General features: G+C 37.0%; 1 protein-coding gene and 1 long non-coding RNA gene across 3 annotated transcripts in view; both read left to right on the forward strand.

Moving 5' to 3' along the window:
* The window catches only part of LOC141423890 (uncharacterized), a 31,004-nt gene extending 30,250 nt beyond the window's left edge, over positions 1 to 754 (forward strand). Inside the window, exon 3 of the long non-coding RNA XR_012448654.1 lies at positions 443 to 754. This is a non-coding gene — a long non-coding RNA (uncharacterized lncRNA). The remainder of the gene's footprint in view (positions 1 to 442) is intronic.
* Positions 755 to 5,033: 4,279 nt separating this feature from the next.
* The window catches only part of Slc27a6 (solute carrier family 27 member 6), a 77,995-nt gene continuing 56,330 nt past the window's right edge, over positions 5,034 to 26,698 (forward strand). The window contains exons 1-2 of one of the 2 annotated variants that reach the window (XM_074076623.1): positions 5,034 to 5,166; positions 5,642 to 6,208. In XM_074076623.1, the coding sequence (XP_073932724.1) occupies positions 5,728 to 6,208 (481 nt within the window). In that variant the 5' untranslated portion in view covers positions 5,034 to 5,166; positions 5,642 to 5,727. Of the gene's footprint in view, positions 5,167 to 5,247; positions 5,376 to 5,641; positions 6,209 to 26,698 lie in introns of those variants that run through there. The other variant, XM_074076624.1, reaches the window with a different exon arrangement.

Raw genomic sequence — 26,698 nt, forward strand, 5'->3', positions numbered from 1 at the left:
TTAAAATATTTTCTAAATTTTAAACCTTACTTTTACATAAACTTTAACATTTTTTCATAATCAAAATATATAATTTAAAACAAATTACCATCTATTTGTCATTAATGGAGGTTGTTGTTGCACAATTTCTTACTTTAAAAGTTAGTTATTGAGAACAAAGAATTAAACATTTATCTTACTTTTATAAACTCTGTTTCAGAATAATTATACAACTCTTGTCAATAAAAGAAAGTTCTTGTTTTAGAAAAAAATGTCAGATGGCAGTTCAGGAATTGCTGAGGAATGTTTGGGTTAAGGAATTATCATTTTTTCATATCTATGAAATAATGGATTGAGGAAGGATGCACAATTGAGGAATTCACAGAAGAGCAAGGGCCACTTGGTCTATGAAGTATTGCAAAAATATTTCACCTGTCATGAAGTCTTTTGTCTGAATTACCAGTTTACATGAAACTCAGGAAGCAAAACCATCTGGTAAAGGAGAACATGGAGAAACAACCAGACCAGAAGGTGGGCAAGACCTGGAACCTGTCCACTTTAACAAGTGAATCTTGGGAGAAAAAGAGATTGTGACTGGAACTATATATTGAAGGAGAAGTTACACTTTACTACTTACATTGAATCTCATTTAGACAAACAAACTCCAGGTGACATTTGGAAAGTAAGTAAATAAACATGGAGGAATTATTAGAGGAAGTGTTAAAGAATTGTTAATTTGTCAGGTGTGATTATAGTACTATGAATATGGAAGAAAATGTCCCTTCTCAGAAATACATCCTGAGGTACTTAGGGATGAAATGTCATATTTGCAATTTATTTAAAATATTTCAAAAAATGAATAAAACAAATTAGGCATAATATTTATCACTAAATCCGGGTGATAAATACAGGTGAGGATTGGGGAATATTTTATTATTTCTACCATTATGTATGCTTGAACATTTTGATTTAATAAAAAGTTAAAGAACAAAATTGATGCAAAGAAACAGCAATTGGTTCCCTTTCTCCATTTTGATGAACAGGAGAGCATAGAGCTGGAGTGGCTGCCTTGAATCCATAAGTAGAGAACAAGCATTAAGTTAAGTGGCAGAGTCAGGCCATCCCAAGACCACGTGCTGCCGGCATATTCTACTCATGGAAAACAGTGATTATACATAAGTCATTAGGAAAGTATTTTTTAAGTTAAAGGTTGTGAATTTGCAGAATGCATTGAGATAGGATACACACTCTAAGTCTCAGAAGTCCCACAATACTTTCCTATACCTTTGAAACTAAATCTTAGACCTTCTGGGACATGCAAGATTTGGGGGTTCAGGAATGCAACTTGGAGCATTATGGGTTCCTAATAGATAGTGTCAAAAGTTTCTTTGGTTTATTCCACTAATGACCAAATGACCTGCCTCCAAGTGACCAGCTTATAAACTAGAAATGAGGCTGCCCTGAGGACTGAGTCAGTGATGAAACTTTGCATAAATGTCTCTTCTAGACATTCAGTTTCATCAATACTGAAGAAGTGAAAACTGTCATAAATAGAAGTATATGGATATATAAAAAAAGCTGTGTTCAAATACCAAGAATAAAATATATGTATAAAATCCCTTCTTGACAGGATCCTGACTGACATAAATTTCTACCTATAGTTTGTAAGTGGTGTTAAAAATGATAGTTAAACATTTAATTTGTTTGAGAGTTGCTCCAGACTATTATTATAGGGTCACTCATTTGATGCCATAAAAGTTTTATATTCTAAGAAGTCTTTGATGTGTCTAAGACATGTAGTAATGCTAATATTTCCCGAGTCCTTAAGAGCACTCCTCATCTTTAATGTTGAACTTGCTCCATAGTCCTTGAGTGGAATAATATTTTGCTCAATGATTATTCATTAATACAAGTAAAATTAGATTATAGAGTGAGTTTCAGATCAAAACCCATGTAGGTGTCCTGAGTAGAATTATGAAGTGTATTAATACTGAATTCAGTATTTTTATCCCTGTTTTTTCCCCCTCTGGGAAGTGTAATCATGGTGGGAGGGTAGTACCCCTGTCCCCTTGTCTCTGTGAAGGACAGATGTCTAACTTCACCATGAGTGCCTTGTCCCAGGTTAGAAAACTACCATTTCCTGAAGAGAGGAGAAATGTTACCTTTCCTTTGAGTAAAATCAACTAGCAGACAGAGTTTGCTTATCATCTCTGGCCATATTCCATAAGAGGAATACTGCTTTTCTGTGTAAGGAGCCTATTTTAGTGCCCTTGTGATACTCAGTCATGGGCAGTCTTTTGGAAGTGCAAGCAATAACTCAAAAACAGCTGTGGAAACGGAAGGTCAGCAGTCATTAAGGATCTGAGATTAGGAGAGGTGAGCAGAGAATTCTTATGACCTCCATCATCCATAATGTCTGTTTCTCCATGCAGGTTTAGGAGGCAACTCTTCCATGATTTCCTTGGGCCTTTATTCTACAGGGGAAACTTAGAAGTTGCACTCCCATTTCAGAGTCACCCAAATCCTTAGCACATTCCACTCACCTCTATCCCCTTTCCCAAGCCCCAGCTACAGTCCAAGTGGTCAGCTTCTTAGCCTATTGCAAGCACCCATCGCAATACTTTGCACCAATAAAGCATCATTGGACATCTTTCTGAATCTTTTGCTTCTCACCCAAACCTCCGGTTTTCCAAATGGTAATTTCTGTAGGATTTCATCATAAGACTTCTGGAGACAAGTTATTTGATAGCATCAGCATTCTTAAGCCATGGTGGCAAAATCTTGTGGAGCATGAGTCGGTGTCCATTGTGTGATGCTATTTGTTCAGTATTTCTTATCTACTGATTTAACAGCTCATCCTCAACAGAACTGGGGTGCAAGATGGACCAGAATTGGGTTAAAGAGGAATGTCAAGTCAGAAATGAGGAAGGGGTTGAAGAGGAAGCTGAGAAATATGAGCTTTCCCTGATGTAAAGAAATGTTAACACAAATATCTAGTCTATTTGTATGCGCTTATTTCTTTTTTAGTTAAATGATCGATTTGTTCACTTGTAGCTATTGTTTTTCTTTCATTGTGCAATAATTGGTTATTGTGATTGAAATTATTTACATTTTACTTAGCTGTCTTTAATAGTATTGAAAACGAATGTAAAATTTCTGGGCAAAATAGGAATAGAGTCATGGGCTAATATAGGAATGTACACACTCCTCTTACTGGGCCCATGATTTTCACTGAGTCCCTCTTTCATGGTGACCTTCACCTGTTTGGACCATTATAAATTTAAGCAACATGTGATTGCACTTCTCCCTAATACATTAAACTGTGTCAGATTTATTGTTGCAAATATGCTGCATTCATTTATATCAGTAGTTGCTAAAATTTTAGCTCCAAGCATTGCGATGGTGTGACAAGATAAGAAAAGTTAGTATAGTATAGCACATTTTCATAAAGTTAATTTCATTCATTTTAAAAGACTGTCCTTATTATAATGGTACTACTCTGTCTTCTTTGTAATGTTGAAATAAATCCTTCCCTTTATTGAACAATAGCAACAGTACACAGTAATTGTTGTAATGTGTGTTTAATGTTTGAAATTTATAAAGTAAAAAGATGGCAAGTCAATAGTCTTTCCCTGTGTTTTTTCCAATAGAGGACAGATTTTACTCATATTGGAGGTTCCAATCCCTGAGACTAATTGCTCCATATTCTATTCTGTGACTCACTAGAAGGTGGTGAATCAGACCCGAGTCAGAAGGGAAAAGAATCTCATTTAAATATATTTTTCAAGTGCTAGACTAATTTCTCAAGATGCAAAATACGCAATACTAAAACATTTCCCCTTTAACTAACAAGATATTTCTGAGTTGAAAAGACAGAGCCTCTGGGTAAAGTTAGAAAGCACTCTCTTCATTTATATGAAAGAATGAATTGTAAGAGTCTATGTTACTTTAAGGCTCTTCACTGTGACTTCAGAGAATTCAGGGTAATGAACTACAGTCTGTCTTTGGAATTATAATTTTTCCTTTTATCAGAGAATCCGAGGTTAGCTAGAAGCCAACTGATGGAAGAGAAAAATGCCAGACACAGACACTTGAGGCAGTGTTTATCATTTCAATACATCAATTAAGCATTTATATTCACTTAAAAGCAGAGAGCTGGAATGATGGTGCCTGTTGGGAAAAATGTGTAATTAAATCTTCCTCGGCATTTCATCTTTAGTGAAATGCCATTTTTAAATACATTTTTATAATTATTTCCATTTACCTGCTTCCTCCCCACTCTAAGCTCCCTTTAGAATCCTTAGTTTGAAGTTTTTCACATTTTTAAATGACCACACAGGAAAAAAAAGTTATTTTTCAGACAGAGAATAGGCAGCAGTTTATACTTTGTGTTTCTTTCTAAACATGGATATGAATAGCAACCTAAGCTCTCAAATCAATGCTTTTGAACCTTTGGTAAAAAGCACTGTAAGGATAGAGAGTTTGCTATAAATATAAATACCACCTTCACAATGTTATCAATAATACTGTTTGTAAAAGAAAAACAATTTCTTGATGTTTCATGAACAGAGTTCAAATATTTTTCACAAATAATATTCTTGGTTGTGTACATTCCTAAATTCTCTCTCTCTCTCTCTCTCTCTCTCTCTCTCTCTCTCTCTGTCTCCCCAACCCTCCCCTCCCCCAACAGCTTTTGTTATTATTTATTTACTTCTAGCCTCTGCTTAGTTCTTGCCAATTCTATAAATGACCTCTCCTGCAGCACTCTTCTACCACGCCCGGACCCAATTCCATCATCCCGGTTCCCCTGCGATCCCAGCAATGCCTCTGGATCCCTGGCCTTCCCTGCATGGGACTGTCCTGTTTCTCGCCAGAGTCCTTTCTAGGGTCTCATCCCCTGGGTACTAAGTGAACTTGGCCAGCGGCGCACAGACCCCAGTTGCGCGAGGCGCGCAGGGAGCAGCGGAGCTCCGGCCGCTCTCCAGCGCGGGACTTGGACTGGAGCCGGGAGGCGGGAGGCGGGAGGCGGGAGGCGGGAGGCGGGAGGCGGGCGGGCGACTCCCCCGCCACCTTTCCCAGTGGACGCAAATGCTTCAAGAACGCTCGCCTGGAGCAGGAGCCCTGGTTGCGGCAGTGGACACCTCCTGCCAGCACACGCGGTGGTCACCTGGGAAAGTTCGCCCTGACGTGCGTCCGAGGGGAGCCCTGGGCGGCGCGGGGGTGGCTTGGGGGTTCCTGGAGCTTGGGGCCCTGCGCGGTTGCTGGCCGGGTGGAGACTAGAAGCTGCTGCAACTCTCAGTAATCCTCTCCCAAGCTTCTGCCAGCTCCAATCCAGCCTCAAAATCTCAGCCACCAGGACTAAGCCAAAGGAAGAGAGCATCGGGACTCTTCCAAGGGTAGTGGGGTTTGCTTAGGGACGCAGAGGCGCCAAGGACTTAACCAGCTTGCCTGACCCGCTTCAGCTTCAGCGGGCGGTGGAGAGTGGGAGGCGAGGGCGCTGGGCAAGGCTGCTTAAGGTAAATTCCCAGCGCCTGCGGGTGCCTGTGCTGTGCATTTTTCATAGGAACCCAGGGCTCTGCTCTCCATTCAACCTGTGTCCTAAGCTTTATCTCCAGCCTTCTGTGGGGTAACCCGAGTGAAAATCTCTGGTTCTGTTTCGCAGGATATTCTGGAAAGGCTGGCGAGAGCTGCAGGTGCCAGTTCTGAGAAGTAAAGAGGAGTCTCCCGCAGAGTGTCCCTGTGGTCCCCATGCTCCTGTCATGGCTTACAGGACTAGGTGCAGGAATGGTCTTCCTGCACTTCGTGCAGAAACGTCTGTTCCCTTACTTCTGGGACGATTTCTGGTTCCTGCTGAAGGTGGTACGCAATGGAATTCAAATGGAGATGTGCAAACGGAGAGGGAAGCTGGTCACTGTGCTGGATAAATTCTTGAGCCAGGCCAAGCGGCAACCCCAGAAACCTTTCATCATTTATGAGGGAGACATCTACACTTATCAGGATGTGGACAAGAGGAGTAACAGAGTGGCCCATGTCTTCCTGAACCATTCCTTGCTGAAAAAAGGAGACACTGTGGCTTTACTGATGAGCAATGAACCTGACTTCATTCACGTGTGGTTCGGCCTGGCCAAGCTCGGCTGCGTGGTGGCCTTCCTCAACTCCAACATTCGCTCCAACTCCCTCCTGCATTGCATTCGCACCTGCGAGCCCACCGCCCTAGTGGTGGGAGGAGGTAGAGTATAGGTGTCCTGCTTTTGCAGAACGAGAACCAACCTATCTTGCCTTCCTTTTCTTTACCATAACTCATATCTAACTCTTTTGAGTGTATGATAAAGTGTACGCTAAGAGTAGAAAGATAGTTTTACAATTTATGGGCAGTGGTTTAATAAATACTTCCCGTCGCTTTCAAACATTTGCTCTTGTAGATTAGTAAATATCAAGGCAATTTCAGAGAACTTGTAAGAAATTACTGCTTCCTACCATTTTTGGAAGAGTCAGTTTTACTAACTTTGGTACCTTCAGTCAGTAGGAAAACTCAGAACTTGAAGAGTTCTGTTTCATCAGCTCTAGCAAAGTGTTTGATGAATAAGAAAATTATCTTGACTTCATTGTCAGATACCTTCCTGCTTCTAATAGAATCTTTGTCAAGTTTGACTGCATTTGCAGATTTTTAATCAGAAGTGCATAATTTCTTATCTTTATGTCTGTTCTTATTTTATACTGCCTACAAGCTAGGATTTGCCAGAGCAAGGTTGGGTTCTCACCTGCCTGTCAGTGGGCGGGCCCTTGGCAGACTCTGGACCTCTTGTTTTCTTTTCTGCTGTTCCCCCATCTGTTACCTTTTTTTTTTTTTCTTTCAGTAAACTTTATCGTCTTCCTAAAACCTTGGACTTAAGGAGGCTTTTGTTTCCTATGTCTACACTGAATTACAAACAAAATTCCTTGATGTAATGACTAATTAACCAAGAAACTAGAAAGATGGGTTGAAGTAAAACCCAAAACAAAATGGAATTGAAGTATGTAAAATGATGCTTATTTGGTACAATCTAACTGGTTTGTGCTTATTCCTTCTGCATCAGGGAAAGAAGGGAGCGGGGAAGATCTGTGGTAAAGGCCTTGGTAAAATATTTAGGTATTTTAAAGTAATAAATACATATTGCTACCTCATATAGACTTTTAGATTCAGAGAGCAATATGGAGAAATAATCTACATTTATACCCCAGTGATCTCAAAAGAATAGAACTTTCCAGGTAATCTTATAATATTGCACACAACAAAGAAATGAATTAGGCAATAGACAAAAAAAGAGTCTGGCCCATCAGGTCTACCACTCTTCCAACTTCTCTTTGGCCTTCCAGCTCAACTACTGACCTGCTAATGTGGTAAAATTACTCTCGAGTGGTGATGTCATATTGTTTAGGGCTACTGGAACAGAGAAGCTAGAAAGTGACCCTTGTATATTATTTGCTTATTTTTTCACTCCTGTCTTCCAAGATTGAATCTCTCTCTCATTTTGCAAAGAGTTTAGTGTATTTAAGTTTCAAGGATCTGTAGCAATAAGTAGAAAAAAATGAGTTATACAGATTTTTGATAATGTGGTATGAACGTATCAGGAAAAGTTATCCAACTTCATCTGTGGATACACTCCGACCTTTTTTACTACTTCTCATATCTTTGCTAAATCTATTTAGATTGTTGAGTTTCTGTAACAGTTACCTAAGTCCCTAAAAATGCTAAATCCACAAATACCCTTTAGAAGAGCAAACTAAGAGGGCTATAGTATCCCTGAAAAGGTTCCTGTGGCCAAGGTATTAAAGCCATTCTGTGAAGCATCCCAAAACAAATCCAGTTAGATTCTTCTTAAAGTGTGCTTGGCTGGTGACCTCTTAAAGTAGAGCACTCAAGCTTTGTTGTTGACTGACTTGCTGCTTTTAATTAGGTCCAATTAATCTAGAAGTTTTATTTGTGCCAGCTTTTGCTTTGCTTGCTGGTAACTAATTGCATTATTTCCTTATTTTTGTTTTTAGCATGAAGTTAGTTTTTCTTTAAATATAATAAGGCTATTTTGGGATACTGGATTTTTAAGCCAAGAATATTTAGTCTACTTGCTTAGTACATGGGTAGCTGGAGAAATCAAGCTTAAATTGTACTTACCATTCTTTTCAGCATACTTCTGAAACACAAATTATATGTGTTTTTCAAAGATAAGACAATTTAAAAATTTTTGAAGTTACTGTGGTCTTGAACTTGCTAGGCATGCACTGAACCACCTGAGCTATGCACCCAGTCCTAATATAGATTAATGAATGGATTATTTTTGTCAGCTGTAGCCTTGATCATAGCAAATTATCTGCATTTAAAGTTCTTACTCTGAAAAAGTATATTCTTATTATTTTCTTTTTAATTAACACATATTGATTGTACAAAGTAAGAGATTTATTATGGCATTTCCATATATGCATATCACACACTTAATTCATATTCACCCCTTCTATTCTTTCTAATACCCTTTTCCTCTTCCTCACCCTTAGTAGTCTCTCTTTTACTTTCATGTCCTCTTTTTATCCTCTAGAGTCCACATCTGAAAGAAAACATGGAATACTTGTCTTTGTGAGACTGGTTTATTTCACCTAACCTGATGATGTTTGATGCCAAGATGACAGAAGTACAAATGATATAAGTTTATCCTTTATGGTTGAATAAAATTCCATTGTGTATATATACCACATTTTCTTTATCCATTCATCAGCTGATGGGCACCTAGCATGATTCCATAGCTTAGATATTGGGAATGTTGTTGCAATAAACATGGGTTGTGAGGTGTCTCTGTAATAAGTTGACTTTGATTCTTTTGGGTATATACCCAGAAGTGATATACCTGGATCATATGGAAGTTCTATTTTTAATTGTTTTAGGAACCTTCCATACTAATTTCTTTAGTGTCTGGACTAATTAACCTCTCCACCAGAAGTGAATAGGATGTGTCTGGTCCTGCCTCTACCCTACCCATCCCAGCATCCCATCTTCTCCAACATTTATTGTTTTTTGTTTTGTTGATAATAACCATTATGACCGGGGTGAAATGGAATCTCAACATAGTTTTGATTGCATTCCCTAATGACTAAAGATGTTGACAGTTTCGTGTATTATCCATTTGTACTTCTTCATTTAAAAGTTTCTTTTCACTTCAATTGTCTATTTATTGATTGCATTATTTGCTTTTTTGATGTTTAATTTTTTGAGCTCTTTAGATATTCTAGATATTAATCTCCTGTTGGATAAATATCTGACAAAGATTTTCTCCCATTCTCTAACCTATCTCTTTACTTTGTTGATCATTGCTTTTGTTGATCAGAAGCTTTTTAATACAATGCGATGGTATTTGCCAATTCTTGCTCTTATTTTCAGAGTGATTGGCATCCTATTCAGAAAGGAATCACCTACACCTATACCTTCAAGTGTTTCCCCCATGTTTTCCTATAGCAGTTTCCAAGTTTCAGGTCTCACATTAAGGTCTTTAATCCATTTTGAGTTGATTTTTGTACAGAGTGAGAGATGTGGGTCTATTTTAGTCTTCTACATGTGGATATACAGTTTTCCCAGTACCACTTATAAAGAGGCTGTCTTTTCCCCAATGTATCCTTTTTGGTGCCTTTGTCAAGAGTAAGATGGCTCTAGTTGCATGGGCTTGTTTATGGACCTTCTACTCTATTTCAGCAGTCTACTTGTCTGTATTTTTGCCAGTACCATGCTGTTTTTGTTACTGTGGTTCTGCAGTGTAATTTGAAGTCAGGTATTGTGATACTCCCAGCATTGCTCTTTTTGCTCAGGGTTGATTTGGCAATTTGGAGTATTCTGCATTTTCCATGTGAGTTTTTAATTGTTTTTCTAGTTCGTTGTCATTGGAATATTTATTGGTACTGCATTGAAATATGGTATTCTTGACCTCTTGAGCTGCAGAAATGAATGATAAGTAGATACAGATTTTATACATATTTGCATACAAATTTCAGAGCTCTTAGATTCTTGCTGGATAATTCTGATGGAGATCTACTACATTGTATTCCTAGAGAGAGTATACTGAGGTACAAAGATTAATCAAGTAGTTTAGACAGAGATAATTCATACAGACCTGAATTGCATGTATAGGTTGTCATTTCCTACCTGGTCTTATCTGTTTTTGAGTGTAACTTCACGAAGTTGTAAAATGGTGAAAATAGCATAGATTTCATAGCATAATTCCACTAACTAGATCCTTAGTGAATGAAAATAATTGCTATTATAATTATAAAGATATATAGAGCTTTTAATAAGAGATCTCATTTGGATTTTGCTGCTACAACCTGATTTGGTGTTATTTATAAGAACGACTTGTATATAGTTTGCTTGGAATAGGACCTTAAACACATTAGTTTTATAAAACTTATACTTTTCATAAGTTATATAGAACTGGGTTTAAGTGGGTTTTATAGGCGAGGACTTGGTGATAAATGAAGTTTCCATCATGGCTTGGTATCTGTAACTGTCTTCAGGATTAAACCAGAGGGAAGGTGTTAGGTAAATCACCAGATAAAGGTTATTTTTGTTATTGTCACTTACAGTAGTGTCAACTTTACCATTTACTCCAGGCTGACTATTAGCAAGACAATCCCAATAGCTCTGTGAGGTAGACGCAATGCTGTATCTTGGAAAATGAGAGGAAAATAAGTAACTTGTTTAAGGCAACATAGCTTAGTAGGTTACAGAACCAGGATATAAAATGTGGCTTCTTATTTAAGACTCTGCTGTACCATATAGTCCAATTATTCTGGGGCCTGTCAATTTTACTTCAATATAATTATAAATATATATATTCATGAAAATATTAAAATAAACATCAATATTGAGATAGCAGGTTTTTCATATACAGACAGAAAAATTAAAATGTTTATAAAACTATTATTCCCTTCCCACATAGTCTGAAGATTCAAAGTACTTGCAATGGAGTCTTATAGTCAAGTGTCATCCCAAACTTCCCCAGGAAATTTCACATTCATGGAAAATTAAATTTCTATTGATTAAGCCTAAGTTTTTACCCTTAACTTTTCATCTCTATATGGTGGTGTCTTCTGCCTAGATTATCATCTAATGATCTGTGCTTTTGCCTTTACTTAGAACAAAAAGAAACATGTTGGGATGTTTTTATATCATTTAAAAAATTATGTATATATATATAATTATATCTTTTTCTCATTAGCTATTACAATAATTATATTAGTAGTAATTATATTACTAATAATTGCATCAGTAAGTATATAATTAGTAATTATATTTTAAAGTAATTTATAGATTGCAAGTGTTTTTACATGTTGTTTTTTGAGATCCTTACGATCGCCATAAGAGTTGACATTAGCCTTGCTTTAAGGATGAGGAAGGCATGATCACAGTGGGCAAGTCATCAGCTCAAGCGTATGGATCCAGGAAAGGCAGGGTGCGGACTGGAGACCAGATTTCTCTACACCAGATCAGAAAATCCCACTGGGTTGGCCTTTGTCTTTGTCCTCCTTTCTGCTCCATTTATTGTCTCAGTTCCATCTTCTTTCCTCACAGCCTTCATTTTCTTTCTACATTCTATTTATACATCTGCTTCTCTCAGTACCTTTTCCACTGAACCCTCTGGCCTCAGGTGTGCTATCGCTACTTACAGTGACTCAATTAAGTCACAAAGTTCTGTAGCCAGTTGGTAAACATATTTGTGTAGCCTCTAGGAATAGTTTAAGAACTAGGTTGGAAAGTTTTTGAGATGAGAAAGTTTGGTGCATCACTAAGTTCTCACAACTTAGCACAAAAAAGATGTTAAATAAATATATACTGTTTGGATAAATAAGTGAATGAATACGGCAATGAAAAAATACAAGATACATAGCACTTGGTAACTTTTAATTCACTTGTACACTTTTGCTAACAAATTGCTCACTCTCCTCTCTATGTGGTAACTGCTCTTTGAGGGCAGAAATATAGTTATGATTTCCCTGTCATTTAATTTGATATCTGTGTTGCTAAACATTTGAGTCACTGTACTCAAAAGATAAAGAATGCTTTACTTTACTTGCATGTACTTATTTTACTTTCTCTGATTCTCAGTGCACTACACATTAAATCATTGTAGTTATAAACAGATAACTTAAAATTTCATAGCACCCTGAACTTTTTTACTTTATATTTGATTTTATTTTATATCTCCACTATTTTAAAGGATTTCAGGTTTCAGGAGAAGTAAAGTCCTATGTCTTCTCTATCCTAACTCAGTAATGTATGCAGCAATGTGCTCCGAGTTTTTGTGAGCTGCTGCACTTTGACTGTGGAAGGCAAACACTCTGGTTCACAATTGAGCCATTGTAATCCTCTTAATGACTCTCAGCCATAAAGGCAATTGCTTTTCAAAGACCAAAAGGAAAAGTTAGAAGAAAAATAAAGACCCTTTATGTTTTACAGAAAGTAATATGTATTGTCATTGATTAAAAATAAGTGGGTCAGTTCCATGGACTTATATTATCTATATAAAATTATTGAGAAAATTGGGAAGAATTATTGAGTAAATCATATGGATGTAATTGATGTTGAAAATAATTAATAATTATAGTGAATGGCAATAATATAATAAGGCTTAAATTTTAGGAAAGAGATTTTGGAGTTCAAAACATAAACTGTATCATTTATTCAACTAGGTGACTAGGCAAGGTTTTTTTATTTCTTTTTTTAGTTTTTGTAATTGTTTTTGCATTTACTTACATGTATATACATTGTTTGGGCCAACTCCCCTTGCCCCATACAGAACCTGTTCTGCCCTCTTGTTCTCCGATTTTGTAGATGAAAGAACATAAAAGATAATAAGAAAAACATGGTGCTTTTGCTAGTTTGAGATAAAGATACATATATAGGATGATTCCTTGTGTTGTTTCCACATATATGTGTATTAGAACCCAAATTAGTTAATCTCTGCCACACCTCTTCACTACTTCCTAGTCCCCTTCCCGTAGTGGTCTTGGCCAGATTAAGATTACTGTATTCGCTCTTCTACAGTGAGCACATCAACTACATTCAAGTTTTTGGTTTCCTTCTCTTGCCCTATATCTCTCATGCACAGTACAACCACTATGGAAAACAATATGGAGGCTTCTTAAAAAACTAAACATAGATCTGCCATATGAACCAGCAATACCACTCCTAGGGATATACCCAAAAAGAATGTGACTCAGGTTATTACAAAGGCACCTGCACACCCATGTTTATTGCAGCACTATTCACAATAGCCAACCTATGGAAACAGCCAAGATGCCCCACTACCAATGAATGGATTAAGAAAATGTGGTATTTATACACAATGGAATTTCATTTAGCCACAAAGAAGAATGAAATTTTTGTCATTTGCAGGTAAATGGGTGGAACTGGAGAACGTAATCTTTTTTTTTTTTCTAAGCCAAATCTAGTTTTTTTTTTTTTCCTTTTATTATTCATATGTGCATGCAAGGCTTGGGTCATTTCTCCACCCTGCCCCCACCCCTTCCCTTACCACCCACTCCGCCCCCTCCCTCTCCACCCTACCCCCTCAGTACCCAGCAGAAACAATTTTGCCCTTATTTCTAATTTTGTTGTAGAGAGAGTATAAGCTATAATAGGAAGGAACAAGGGCTTTTGCTGGTTGAGATAAGGATAGCTATACAGGGCATTGACTCACATTGATTTCCTGTGCGTGGGTGTTACCTTCTAGGTTAATTCTTTTTGATCTAACCTTTTCTCTAGTTCCTGGTCCCCTTTTCCTATTGGCCTCAGTTGCTTTAAGGTATCTGCTTTAGTTTCTCTGCGTTAAGGGCAACAAATGCTAGCTAGTTTTTTAGGTGTCTTACCTATCGTCACACCTCCCTTATGTGCTCTCGCTTTTATCATGTGCTCAAAGTCCAATCCCATTGTTGTGTTTGCCCTTGATCTAATGTCCACATATGAGGGAGAACATATGATTTTTGGTCTTTTGGGCCAGGCTAACCTCACTCAGAATGATGTTCTCCAATTCCATCCATTTACCAGCAAATGATAACATTTCGTTCTTCTTCATGGCTGCATAAAATTCCATTGTGTATAGATACCACATTTTCTTAATCCATTCATCAGTGGTGGGGCATCTTGGCTGTTTCCATAACTTGGCTATTGTGAATAGTGCCACAATAAACATGGGTGTACAGGTGCCTCTGGAATAACCTGTCACAGTCTTTTGGGTATATCCCCAAGAGTGGTATTGCTGGATCAAATGTCAGATCAATATCTAGCTTTTGAAGTAGCCTCCAAATTTTTTTCCAGAGTGGTTGTACTAGTTTACATTCCCAGCAACAGTGTAAGAGGGTTCCTTTTTCCCTGCATCCTCAACAACACCTGTTGTTGGTGGTGTTGCTGATGATGGCTATTCTAACAGGGGTGAGGTGGAATCTTAGCATGGTTTTAATTTCCATTTCCTTTATTGCTAGAGATGGTAAGCATTTTTTCGTGTGTTTTTTGGCCATTTGAATTTCTTCTTTTGAGAAAGTTCTGTTTAGTTCACTTGCACATTTCTTTATTGGTTCATTAGTTTTGGGAGAATTTAGTTTTTTAAGTTCCCTATATATTCTGCTTATCAGGCCTTTGTCTGATGTATAGCTGGCAAATATTTTCTCCCACTCTGTAGGTGTTCTCTTCAGTTTAGAGACCATTTCTTTTGATGAACAGAAGCTTTTTAGTTTTATGAGGTCCCATTTATCTATGCTATCTCTTAGTTGCTGTTCTGCTGGGGTTTCGTTGAGAAAGTTCTTACCTATACCTACTAATTCCAGAGTATTTCCTACTCTTTCCTGTATCAACTTTAGAGTTTGTGGTCTGATATTAAGATCCTTGATCCATTTTGACTTAATCTTGGTATACGGTGATATACATGGATCTAGTTTCAGTTTTTTGCAGACTGCTAACCAGTTTTCCCAGCAGTTTTTGTTGAAGAGGCTGCTATTTCTCCATCATATATTTTTAGCTCCTTTGTCAAAGACAAGTTGGTTATAGTTGTGTGGCTTCATATCTGGGTCCTCTATTCTGTTCCACTGGTCTTCATGTCTGTTTTTGTGCCAGTACCATGCTGTTTTTATTGCTACTGCTTTGTAATATAGTGTATTGTGATACCTCCTGCATTGTTCTTTTGACTGAGTATTGCCTTGGCTATTCGTGGCTTCCTGTGTTTCCATATAAATTTCATGGTAGATTTTTCGATCTCTTTAATGAATGTCATTGGAATTTTGATGGGAATTGCATTAAATATGTAGATTACTTTAGGGAGTATTGACATTTTTACTATGTTGATTCTACCAATCCATGGGCATGGGAGATCTCTCCACTTTCTATAGTCTTCCTCAATCTCTTTCCTCAGAAGTGTATAGTTTTCCTTGTAGAGGTCTTTCACATCTTTTGTTAGGTTTACACCTAGGTATTTGATTTTTTTTGAGGCTATTGTAAATGGAATTATTTTCATGTATTCTTTTTCAGTTTGCTCATTATTAGTGTATAGAAATGCTAATGATTTTTCTATGTTGATTTTATATCCTGCTACCTTGCTATAGCTATTGATGATGTCTAGAAGGTTCTGAATAGAGTTGTTTTGGGTTTTTAAGGTATAGGATCATGTCGACTACAAATAGGGATATTTTGACAGTTTCTTTACCTATTTGTATTCCTTTTATTCCTTCTTCTTGTCTAATTGCTCTGGCTAGGAATTCCATTATTATGTTGAATAGGAGTAGAGATAGTGGGCATCCTTGTCTGGTTCCTGATTTTAGAGGGAATGGTTTCAGTTTTTCTCCGTTAAGTATAATGCTGGCTGTAGGTTTGTCATATATGGCTTTTATAATGTTGAGGTAGTTTCCTTCTATTCCTAGTTTTCTTAGAGCTTTTATCATGAAATGGTGTTGGATCTTATCAAAGGCTTTTTCTGCATCTATTGAGATGATCAAGTGGTTTTTGTCTTTGCTTCTGTTAATGTGGTTTATTACGTTTATTGATTTTTGTATGTTGAACCACCCCTGCATCCCTGGGATGAAGCCTACTTGGTCGTGGTGAATAATCTTTTTGATGTGTTTTTGAATTTGGTTTGCCATTATTTTGTTGAAGATTTTTGCGTCAATGTTCATTAAGGAGATTGGCCTATATTCTCCTTTTTGGAGGTGTCTTTGCCTGGTTTTGGGATATGTGTAATACTGGCTTCATAAAATGTGTTTGGCAGTTTTCCTTCCCTTTCTATTTCATGGAACAGTTTAAGGAGGGTTGGTATCAGTTCTTCTTTAAAGGTCTGATAGAATTCAGCAGAGAGTCCATCAGGTCCTGGACTTTTCTTTTTGGGGAGACTCTTGATTGCTGCTTCAATTTCATTTTGTGTTATAGATCTATTCAGGTGATTAATTTCCTCTTGGTTCAGTTTTGGATGGCCATATGTATCTAGAAATCTGTCCATTTCTTTAAGATTTTCAAATTTAGTTGAATATAGGTTCTCAAAGTAATCTCTGATGATTTCCTGGACTTCCATGGTGTTTGTTGTTATCTCCCCTTTTGCATTCCTGATTCTACTAATCTGGGTTTTTTCTCTCCTCATTTTAGTTAGGTTTGCCAGGGGTCTATCAATCTTGTTTATTTTTTCAAAGAACCAACTTTTTGTTGCATTAATTCTTTGTATGGATTTTTTGTTTTCTATTTCGTTGATTTCAGCTCTTATTTTTATTATTTCTATCCTATTTGTTTTGGGATTTGCTTGTTCTTATTTTTCTAGGAGTTTGAGATGTATCATTAGGTCATTGATTTGGGATTTTTCAGTCTTTTTAATATATGCACTCATGGCTATAAACTTTCCTCTCAGGACTGCCTTAGATGTGTCCCATAGGTTCCGGTAGGTTGTGTTTTCATTTTCATTGACTTCCAGGAACTTTTTAATTTCCTCTTTTATTTCATCAATGATCCATTGTTCATTAAGTAATGAGTTATTTAGTTTCCAGCTGTTTGCATATTTTTTGTCTTTAGTTTTGTTGTTGAGTTCTACTTTTACTGCATTGTGATCAGATAGTATGCATGGTATAATTTCTATTTTCTTGTATTTGCTGAGACTTGCTTTGTGCCCTAGGATATGATCTATTTTGGAGAAGGTTCCATGGGTTGCTGAGAAAAATGTATATTGTGTAGAAGTTGGATGAAATGTTCTGTAGACATCAACTAGGTCCATTTGATCTATTGCATATTTTAGATCTTGGATTTCTTTATTGATTTTTTGTTTGGATGACCTATCTATTGATGATAATGGGGTGTTAAAGTTTCCCACAACCACTGTGTTGGTGTTTATATACGCTTTTAGGTCTTTCAGGGTATGTTTGATGAAATTGGGTGCGTTGACATTGGGTGCATACAGGTTGATGATTATTATTTCCTTTGGTCTATTTCTCCTTTTATTAGTATGGAACATCCTTCTTTATCTCATTTAATCAATGTAGGTTTGAAGTCTACTTTGTCTGAGATAAGTATTGCTACTCCTGCCTGTTTTCAGGGGCCATTGGATTGGTAAATCTTCTTCCAGCCTTTCATCCTTAGCCTATGCTTATTTCTGTCAGTGAGATGTGTCTCCTGTAAGCAACAAATTGTTGGATCTTCCTTTTTAATCCGTTTCATCAAGCGGTGCCTTTTGATGGGTGAATTAAGTCCGTTAACATTAAGCGTTAGTACTGATAGGTATGTGGTGATTCCTGTCATTTAGTTGTCTTAGTTGTTTGAAGGTTTGATTGTGTGTACCTAAGTTGAGGTTACTCTCTACTGTCTTGCTTTTTCTTTTCCTGTGGTTTGGTGCTGCCTGCCCTTTCATGGTTATGTTGGGTTTCACTTTCTGTGTGCAGAATCCCTTGAAGAATCATTTGTAGTGGTGGCTTTGTGGTCACATATTGTTTTAGTTTCTGCTTATCATGGAAGACTTTTATTGCTCCATCTATTTTGAATGATAGCTTTGCTGGGTAGAGTATCCTGCGGTTGAAGTTATTTTCATTCAGTGCCCGGAAGATCTCACCCCACACTCTTCTTGCTTTTAATGTTTCTGTTGAGAAGTCTGCTGTGATTTTGATGGGTTTACCTTTGTATGTTACTTGTTTTTTCTCTCTTACAGCCTTCAATATTCTTTCCCTAGTTTCTGAACTTGTTGTTTTAATGATGATATGTCGTGGGGTAGTTCTATTTTGATCTGGTCTGTTTGGTGTCCTGGAGGCCTCTTGCATCTGTATGGGTATATCTTTCTCTAGATTTGGGAAATTTTCTGTTATTATTTTGTTAAATATATTATGCATTCCCTTTGCTTGCATCTCTTCTCCTTCTTCGATGCCCATGATTCTCAAGTTTGGTCTTTTGATGGAGTCAGTGAGTTCTTGCATTTTCTTTTCACAGGTCTTGAGTTGTTTAATTAATAGTTCTTCAGTTTTTCCTTTAATTAGCATTTCATCTTCAAGTTCTGAGATTCTGTCTTCTGTTTGTTCTGTTCTGCTGGATTGGCCTTCCGTTTTGTTTTGCAGTTCTGTTTCGTTCTTTTTTCTGAGGTTTTCCATATCCTGGCTGTTTTCCTCTTTAATGTTGTCTGTTTTTGTCCTGAGTTCATTTATCTTTTTATTCATCATGTTCTCTCTTTCACTTTGGTGTTTATACAGTGGTTTCATTTATTTTTTCTTTTGTTTTTTCAAATTCTCTATTTTTGTTGTCTTGGAATTTCTTGAGTGTCTCCTGTACATTTTGGTTGACCCTATCCAGTATCATCTCTATAAAATTCTCATTGAGTACCTGTAGTATGTCTTCTTTTAAATGATTCTTGTGGGCTTCATTGGGTCCTTTGGCATAGTTTATCTTCATTTTGTTGGAGTCTGATCTGAGTACCTGTTTTCTTCATTCCCCTCTGGTTCCTGTACTAATTTTCTGCTGTGGGGAAACTGGTTTCCTTGTTTTTTCTGTCTTCCCATCATTGTGTTTGGTGTTGTTACTGTCCCTGTACTGTGTGCAATTAAGTATTTTCTAGCTTGTAATAATAACAATGGTAATATTTAGAATGGAAGGGTGAGCTGAGATGGAAAGCAAGAAGTTAAAGAAATGGGAAAAACAAATACACAGACTGGAGGGAGAAAACAGAACAAGGTGTCAGACAAGAAGATTTCAAAGGTATAAAAAGGGAGCTTTAGTGTACTAATTGACAGTAAGCTGAACAGATATTAGAGAGACAGAGAGACAATTGAAAATCAAAAATAAAAAAAAGGTAAGAATAAAAATAAAAAATAAGTAAATGAAAGAAAGATGTATTTATAAAAATGTATTAAAACAAAATGAAAAAATAGAAAATTAAAAAACCAAAAAACCTCCAAGTTCAAATGCAGTGAAGTCTCAGTCTCCAATCCTGGAGATGGTGCCTCAGATGTTGTTATGTAGTTATCTCATCAAAGGGGATGCAGAAAGAAAAACAAAACTACACACACACGCACAAAAAAAACCCCACCAAGTGTCCCAAGTTCAAATGCAATACAGTTTCAGTAAGTTTTTCATCTTGCAGTTGTAATTCGGTTATTCTCTCATCAAAGGTAGGGAGACAAAGAAAAAAAAAAAAGAGTCTGTCTCCAGCCTGCTGTTGCTGGAGGCGTTATTTATGCAGATCTCTGGGGTAAGCTTATCACTCACATAGCCCTGCAGGCTTTGTTTTCTCAGATTTCTCCTGTGCGTGAGCCTCTGCTACAAGCTTTCCCCTTTCCAAGCACTGGGAAAGGTGACACTGCACCCGCATTCTCAGGCCTGCATGTTTATTTACAGTTCATGTGGGAGGTGGGTCTTCCCCCCTCTCCTGTGCAGTTCTCCTCCCACCTCCGCTTTCACAAGCTTTCCTGCTCCTGATTACTGGGTGGTGCTGCTGCTCCTGGCAGCCGCCATGTTTGTTTACAGTTCATGGGGGAAGTAGGTCTTCCCTCCTCTCCTGTAGAATTTTCCTCCCTCCGCCACTCTCACAAGCTTTCCTGCTCCTGGTTGCTGGGCACGCACCCCTGCTCCCACCAGAGGCTCTCCAGCCCACCTGGCTTGTTTATTTACAGTCCCGGGAAGGATTCCTTTCCCTCAATCTTCGGCACTCAGTGCGCCCCACCCTCTTTCCTGCGTGTCTTATTTGTTCTTATTGTTTATTACTCAGTTTCTCTTTTTTTTCCCTGGGTGGAGGTGAGAACATCATCTTAAGTGAAGTTAGTCAGACCCAGAAGGCCAAAAATCACGTTCTCCCTCATATGCAGGTCATAGACTTAACAACTTTTCTAACCTCCAATTGCCTTCAAATTTCTTATGCTTGATTTCCTAAGAATGGAGGTAACACACATTTCCTAGATTTTAATGATTATTAATAAAATAATGTTTGTAAAAGTAGTTGGCATATTATTCATGTAAAAATGGGTTTCTGGGCCCCATATGAAGTACGAATGTCTGCATCTCAATATACATGGGTTTAGGACATTTCTGATTTAAGCATCAATTTTCTTAGAAACTGTGGCATACCCATGTTCTCTGATAAACCTATTGACCTGCTCTATCTAGGAAGATGATAGTCATAAGCATGTGATGAGATCTATAATTTTACTTTGGATTCTTTGTGAGTATTGTTTTACAGTGTGGAAAGCTCAAGTTAACAATTTATAGTTGATTTTTATATTAGGTTTATTAATGCACCATGTTTTTTGGTGTTTGGGATCAAACCCAGGGCCTCACACATGATAGACCATTGCTCTACCAATGAACTATACCCCCAGTACAGAATAAAAGTTTAAATTGAAATCTGCATCACTATATTAAAAGCTATAGTCAATTGTTGCTTTTACCTACCTTTGAAAATATTAGATTGTTTTACTTAGGATAAGATGATATGAACAAATTTTACTGTAACAAATATATCAAAATTCAAACTAGTGGTATATTAGGGAATTATATGAAAATTTTATCCATTGATTTTACAGTTTCAGAATTGTGAATTAGAGATATAAAATTATATAAGAACAAGAAGCCAATGTGTATAAAAAGAGCTAAAGGATCATAGGCATAATTTATGGTCATAATTTAAGCCTATGGAAATGGCTGTGCAATTTATGTCTAGGTAAATTGAGTATAAGTTTCCTATTTTGTACTTGCAACCCTTCTGAATGCAGGGCTTTGTATATGGGAGAAAAAAAATACACATTTCTCAAAAGAGCATGCTACTTTAAAAAAGGACATTAAGCTTTCTCCTGCAATGCAGACTTTATTAAATGTCATAGGCAATCCAGCTGTTTCCTTCTCTCACAGTAGTTTACTATCAAAGCCTGCATTTACTGTGGATCCCATGGTGCATAGCTCCATTCCTCTAAGCCCACATCTGTGGCATGTGCACCAGGTACAGTCAGCGGAAGGACAGAGTGGGACACAGATTGATCTCCTTGTAGTTCTATAGGCACCAGTGGTAGTCTATTTCACTGAGGAGTAAATCTTCATGAAATAAAGTCACTTTCCTTGAAGTATTTAATCAGATACAGTATCAGAATAACAGAATTTACTTTCAAATGATACAAACCTTTTTCAAGCCATACATGGTGGTACAACCCTGTAATGCTAATACTCAGGAAGCTTAGGCAGGTGGATCACAAGTTCAAGGCCAGCCTGGGTTACATAGCAAGACCCTGTCTCAAAAAAAAAGAAAAAGAAAAAAGAAAAAAAAACCCCAGAAAAAACAAACAACACCTTCATCATATTGTTAAGAAGTATTAGTGAGTCTTTATCCTGTACACAACTTTTCAAATTTGCATAACTTTTCAACCTTTTACTTGAATTTTCATTGTCCTCACTCACATTTTCCATCACTATTTTAGAAATAATTTGGCTAAAAAAATTCTAGTTGAGAATTCTTCCTCAGCTAAGCCAGCTTATTTTTTTAAAATGTTCTATTTACTCTGATTTTTTCCCATTTCTTTTATTCTTATAAACATTATCACTCTTTGTAAATCATCAATGCCTCTTAGACTCTACAATTCCAACAAAGATTTGGGAGCACAGTTAATCCGATTGTATGTTTTTCTGTACCTCGTTCCTAAATTTAGACATACATATCATTAAGAACATATAAAAATTTGTGCTGTTAATGTATAATTTCAGATGACAGTTTTTAAATTAAGATAAATGAGTCAGTTCAGCAACTTGTACTTATTAGTTCAAATGTCAGAAAACGTCATTAAACAAAATCTAGAATAAATACTTAAATAGCCTAGATGCATTATCTTGCTTTTTCATTGGTATGACTTGTCTTTCCTTTCAGCCTTCCTTGTGGGTTTTACTTTTCTTTGCAAAAGCAGTCTATATACTGTGTGTGACATGCTGGATTCTTACATTTTGTTTTGTTTTCATTTGTTGTAGAAATAAAATTCAGTAAATCTCCTGTCAGCTTCACAACAACATAATTCATTAACATTTCTGTGTTTGCTTTGAATTTCTTACAGATTTTGTGAACTATCTAGTCCCATGTGACATATTTTTTTGCTGCTTTTCTATGATCAATCTGAGTTATAGATTTTGAGAAAGTAAATCATGAGTGCTTCCCAAATGTATGGTAGCATAATTGTACTAAGCTGTGACTGATAGATAGCTTTTTGAGTTAACAAGATACTGATTTGTGTGTCCAGGAAAATGTATAATGTAGTATTATGAGTTCAGATTCAGAGCAAAATATAGCTCGTGGTTATTTTTGAAGTTTTATTTTAAAAATTAAAACAATAATTGTATAAGACATAAAAGTCAATAATTGCATGTTTTTGAGCATTCTGATCAGGGATTATTGTACATTGAATAGTGTTATTTTAATCATCAACTTTTTTTATGAGGTAACCTATTGTTTTAGAGTTAATTAGACTTGGGTTAGATTAGTAATTTTACTTAGGCCAACCTGTACCTTGGTGTACTAATTTCCTAGAGTTGCTATGATAATGTGCCACAAACAAGAGGATGCACTCTTTCACAATTCTGGGGGCTAGCACAGTAAAGCAAAAGTGTTGGCAGGTTCATGTCCTTGCAGGAGGATCTAAGAAAGAATCTTTTTTTTTTTTTTTTTTTTTGGCTCTTCTTAGCTTCTGGTGGTTGTCAGTAATACTTGACTTTTCTTGCATTTGTTCCAAAATGTCAGTGGGTACAATCATTTAGCATACCCAAGGACGTTAATATAGATTTTACAGTGAGTAAGGTAATACTCAGAAGTCCCTGATGCTTTAGAAAATTAGGAAGATGGGAAGAAAGTTAACAGCCGGGTTTAATATAAAAGTTAAACTCTACTGTCAGAGTTAAAGTAAGGCAGATTAAATGTAGAAAGAATAGAAGGAGTATAAGTAACTATATATCTCTCTGGTCTGAAAAAAAAAATTGATGCCTTACTCAGTTCCACAAACGATTCTGCAGGAATGATGGCTTTTTGTTTCTTTGTATCACATTGGGTGTAGTGATCTTAATATGAACTATTTTCTTATCAGGGACCTGCTTCCACCTCCTGCCTCCCTTTTTTCTCATCAGTGCTCTCCTCCTGAGATCATATTTTACCCTACAGCAGTGGCCAAATTAAGGAGATCTGGTTCAGCCACTCAGAATAACTCAATTACTGTTTTTTGTTGTTGTTGTTATCCTGGCAACAGATATTTTCTGAACCCTGAATTTTTACTCACATCTTTAATTTTGTCAGACTCCAAAGTCCTTCAGGTCAGAAGACCCCAGTTCTCTTATATTTTCTAGGCCTCCTTCCTTTCTGCTTAGCTTTGGGTCTGCCCAAGGCTTGGGTCTCCCAGCTGATGCTGGAAGCTCCATTCTTCTTAGCCTCCTCTCACCTGCCACAGATCCTCCCAGGCACAGAGGAGCTTACAGCCTTTTCTGAAAGGCATTCATTATCTCTTTTACTTTCTTTTTTATTTTTTTAGTTTTTTAATACATTTTTATTGAGGTATACTCATTATACAAGGAGGATTTATAGTGACAATTCTGATTAGACTTACATTGTACATTCGTTACATCACCTCCATCATCTCTCTACCTCAACCTCCTCCCCATCCCACTTAAAGCAATTGTAAGAGGTTTCTTAGTTCTGTTTCCTTCACCTTCTCCATCCCTGTTTTGTAGCTTTTAACATATGATCTTGTATACATTTTACTCCAACTTCTTCACATCTTTATACTACTGTAAAGGGCATTGTTTTTCATTTTAGCTTCAAATTTAACTCTGTTTCTAAAATGTATTCTTCTTAGATTATCGTATTTATGTAAGCATAATTTTATTTTTTTTTCATTTATTCATATGAGCATACATTGGGCCATTTCTCTCCCTTGCCCCTGGCCCCCTTCCTCTGCCCTCAACGCCCCCTCATTTCCAGGCAGAACCTGTTCTGCCCTCTTCTCTAATTTTGTTGAAGAGAAGACATAAGCAATAATAAGAAACACAAGGCATTTTTGCTAGTTCAGATAAGGATAGCTATACAGAGAGATTCCTAATATTGCTTCCATGCACAAGTGTATTACACCCAGAATTGATTCATCACTGCTTGGCCTTTTCACTAGTTCCTGGTCACCTTCCCATATTGACCTCTGTTGCTTTAAGGTTTCTGTATTAGCTCCTCTGCAGTGGGGACAGCAAACACTTTCAAATTTTTGGTTTCCTACCTGTCCCCATTCCTCCTGTATGTGCTATCCCTTGAGCATGTGACCCATGTCCAATAATATTACTGCATTTGCTCTAGATCTAAAGTCCACATATGAAGTTGAACATACTATTTTTTGGTCTTCTGAGCCTGGCTAACCTCGTTCAGGATGATGTTCTCCAGTTCCATCCACTTACTTGAGAATGATAAGATTTCATTCTTCTTCATGGCTGAGTAAAACTCCATTGTGTATAAGTACCACATTTTTTTAAGCCATTTGTCAGTAATGGGGCATCTTGGCTGTTTCCATAACTTGGCTGCTGTGAATAGTGCTGCAATAAACTTGGGTGTTGCAGATGCCTCTGGAGTAACCTGTGTCACATTCCTTTGGGTATATCCCCTGGAGTGGGATTGCTGGATCATATGGCAGATCTATGTTTAGATTTTTAAGAACCCTCCAGATTTTTTTCCAGAGTGGTTGCACTAGCTTGCATTCCCACCAGCAGTGTACAAGGGTTCCTTTTTCCCCACATCCTCACCAACACCTGTTGGTAGTGGTGTTTTTAATGATAGCTATTCTAACAGGGGTGAGGTGGAATCTTAGTGTGGTTTTGATTTGCATTTCCTTTATGGCTAGAGATGGTGAACATATTTTCATGTGTTTTTTGGCCATTTGAATTTCTTCTTTTGAGAAAGTTCTGTTTAGTTCACTTGCCCATTTCTTTATTGGGGGAGTTTAATTTTGTAAGTTCCCTGTATATTCTGGTTATCAGTCCTTTGTCTGATGTATAGCTGGCAAATATTTTCTCCCACTCTGTGGGTGGTCTTTTCAGTTTAAGAGACCATTTCTTTTGTTTAGCAGAAGCTTTTTAATTTTATGACATCCCATTTGTCAATACTTTCTCTTACTTGCTGAGCTGCTGGGGTTCTTTTGAAGAAGGCCTTGCCTATACCTATTACTTCCAGATAATTCTCTGTTCTTTTCTTTACTAATTTCAGAGTTTTGGGTCTGATATTAAGGTCCTTGATCCATTTTGAGTTGATACTAGTAGAGGGTAATAAACATGGATCTAGTTTCAGTTTTTTGTGGATGGATAATCACTTTTCCCAGAAACATTTGTTGAAGAGGCTGTCTTTTCTCCATCATATGTTTTTGGTGACTTTGTCAGAAATAAGTTAGGCATAGGTGTGTGGATTCATATCCAGGTCCTCTATTCTGTTCCACTGGTCTTCATGTCTGTTTTTGTGCCAGTACCATGCTGCTTTTATTGCTATTGCTTTGTAATATAGTTTGAAGTCAGGTATTGTGATACCTCCAGCATTGTTCTTTTTGCTGAGTATTGCCTTGGCTATTTGCAGTCTCTTGTGTTTCCAAATGAACTTTAGGGTAGATTTTTCAATCACTGCCATCAATGTCATTGGGATTTTGATGGGAATTGCAAAACATGTAGATTACTTTTGGTAGTATAGCCATTTTTACTGTGTTGATTCTACCAATTCATGAGCACGGGAGATCTCTCCACCTTCTGTAGTCTTCCTCAATCTCTTTCTTCAGGGCTTTCTTCTTGTTGAGGTCATTCACATACTTTGTTAATTTTACTCATAGGTATTTGTGGTTTTTTTTGAGGCTATTGTAAATGGAATTGTTTCCATACATTCTTTCTCAATTCATTCATTATTGGTGTATAGAAAAGTTAATGATTTTGGTAATTTGATTTTGTTTCCTGCCACCTTGCTGTAACTGTTTATGGTGCCTAGGAGTTTTTGAGTAGAGTTTATTGGGTCTTTAAAATATAGGATCACGTCATCTGCAAATAGGGATATTTTGACCATTTCTTTACCTATTCATATTCCTTTTATTTCTTCTTCTTTCTTACTTGCTCTGGCTAGTAATTCCAGGATTATGTTGAATAGGAGTGGGGATAGTGGGAACCCTTCTCTCATTCTTGATTTTAGGGGCAATGGTTTCAGTTTTTCTCCATTAAATATAATGTTGGCTATAGGTT

The sequence above is a fragment of the Castor canadensis genome, chromosome 6 (genome assembly GCF_047511655.1).
Source record: "Castor canadensis chromosome 6, mCasCan1.hap1v2, whole genome shotgun sequence".
Classification (NCBI taxonomy): Eukaryota; Metazoa; Chordata; class Mammalia; order Rodentia; family Castoridae; genus Castor; species Castor canadensis.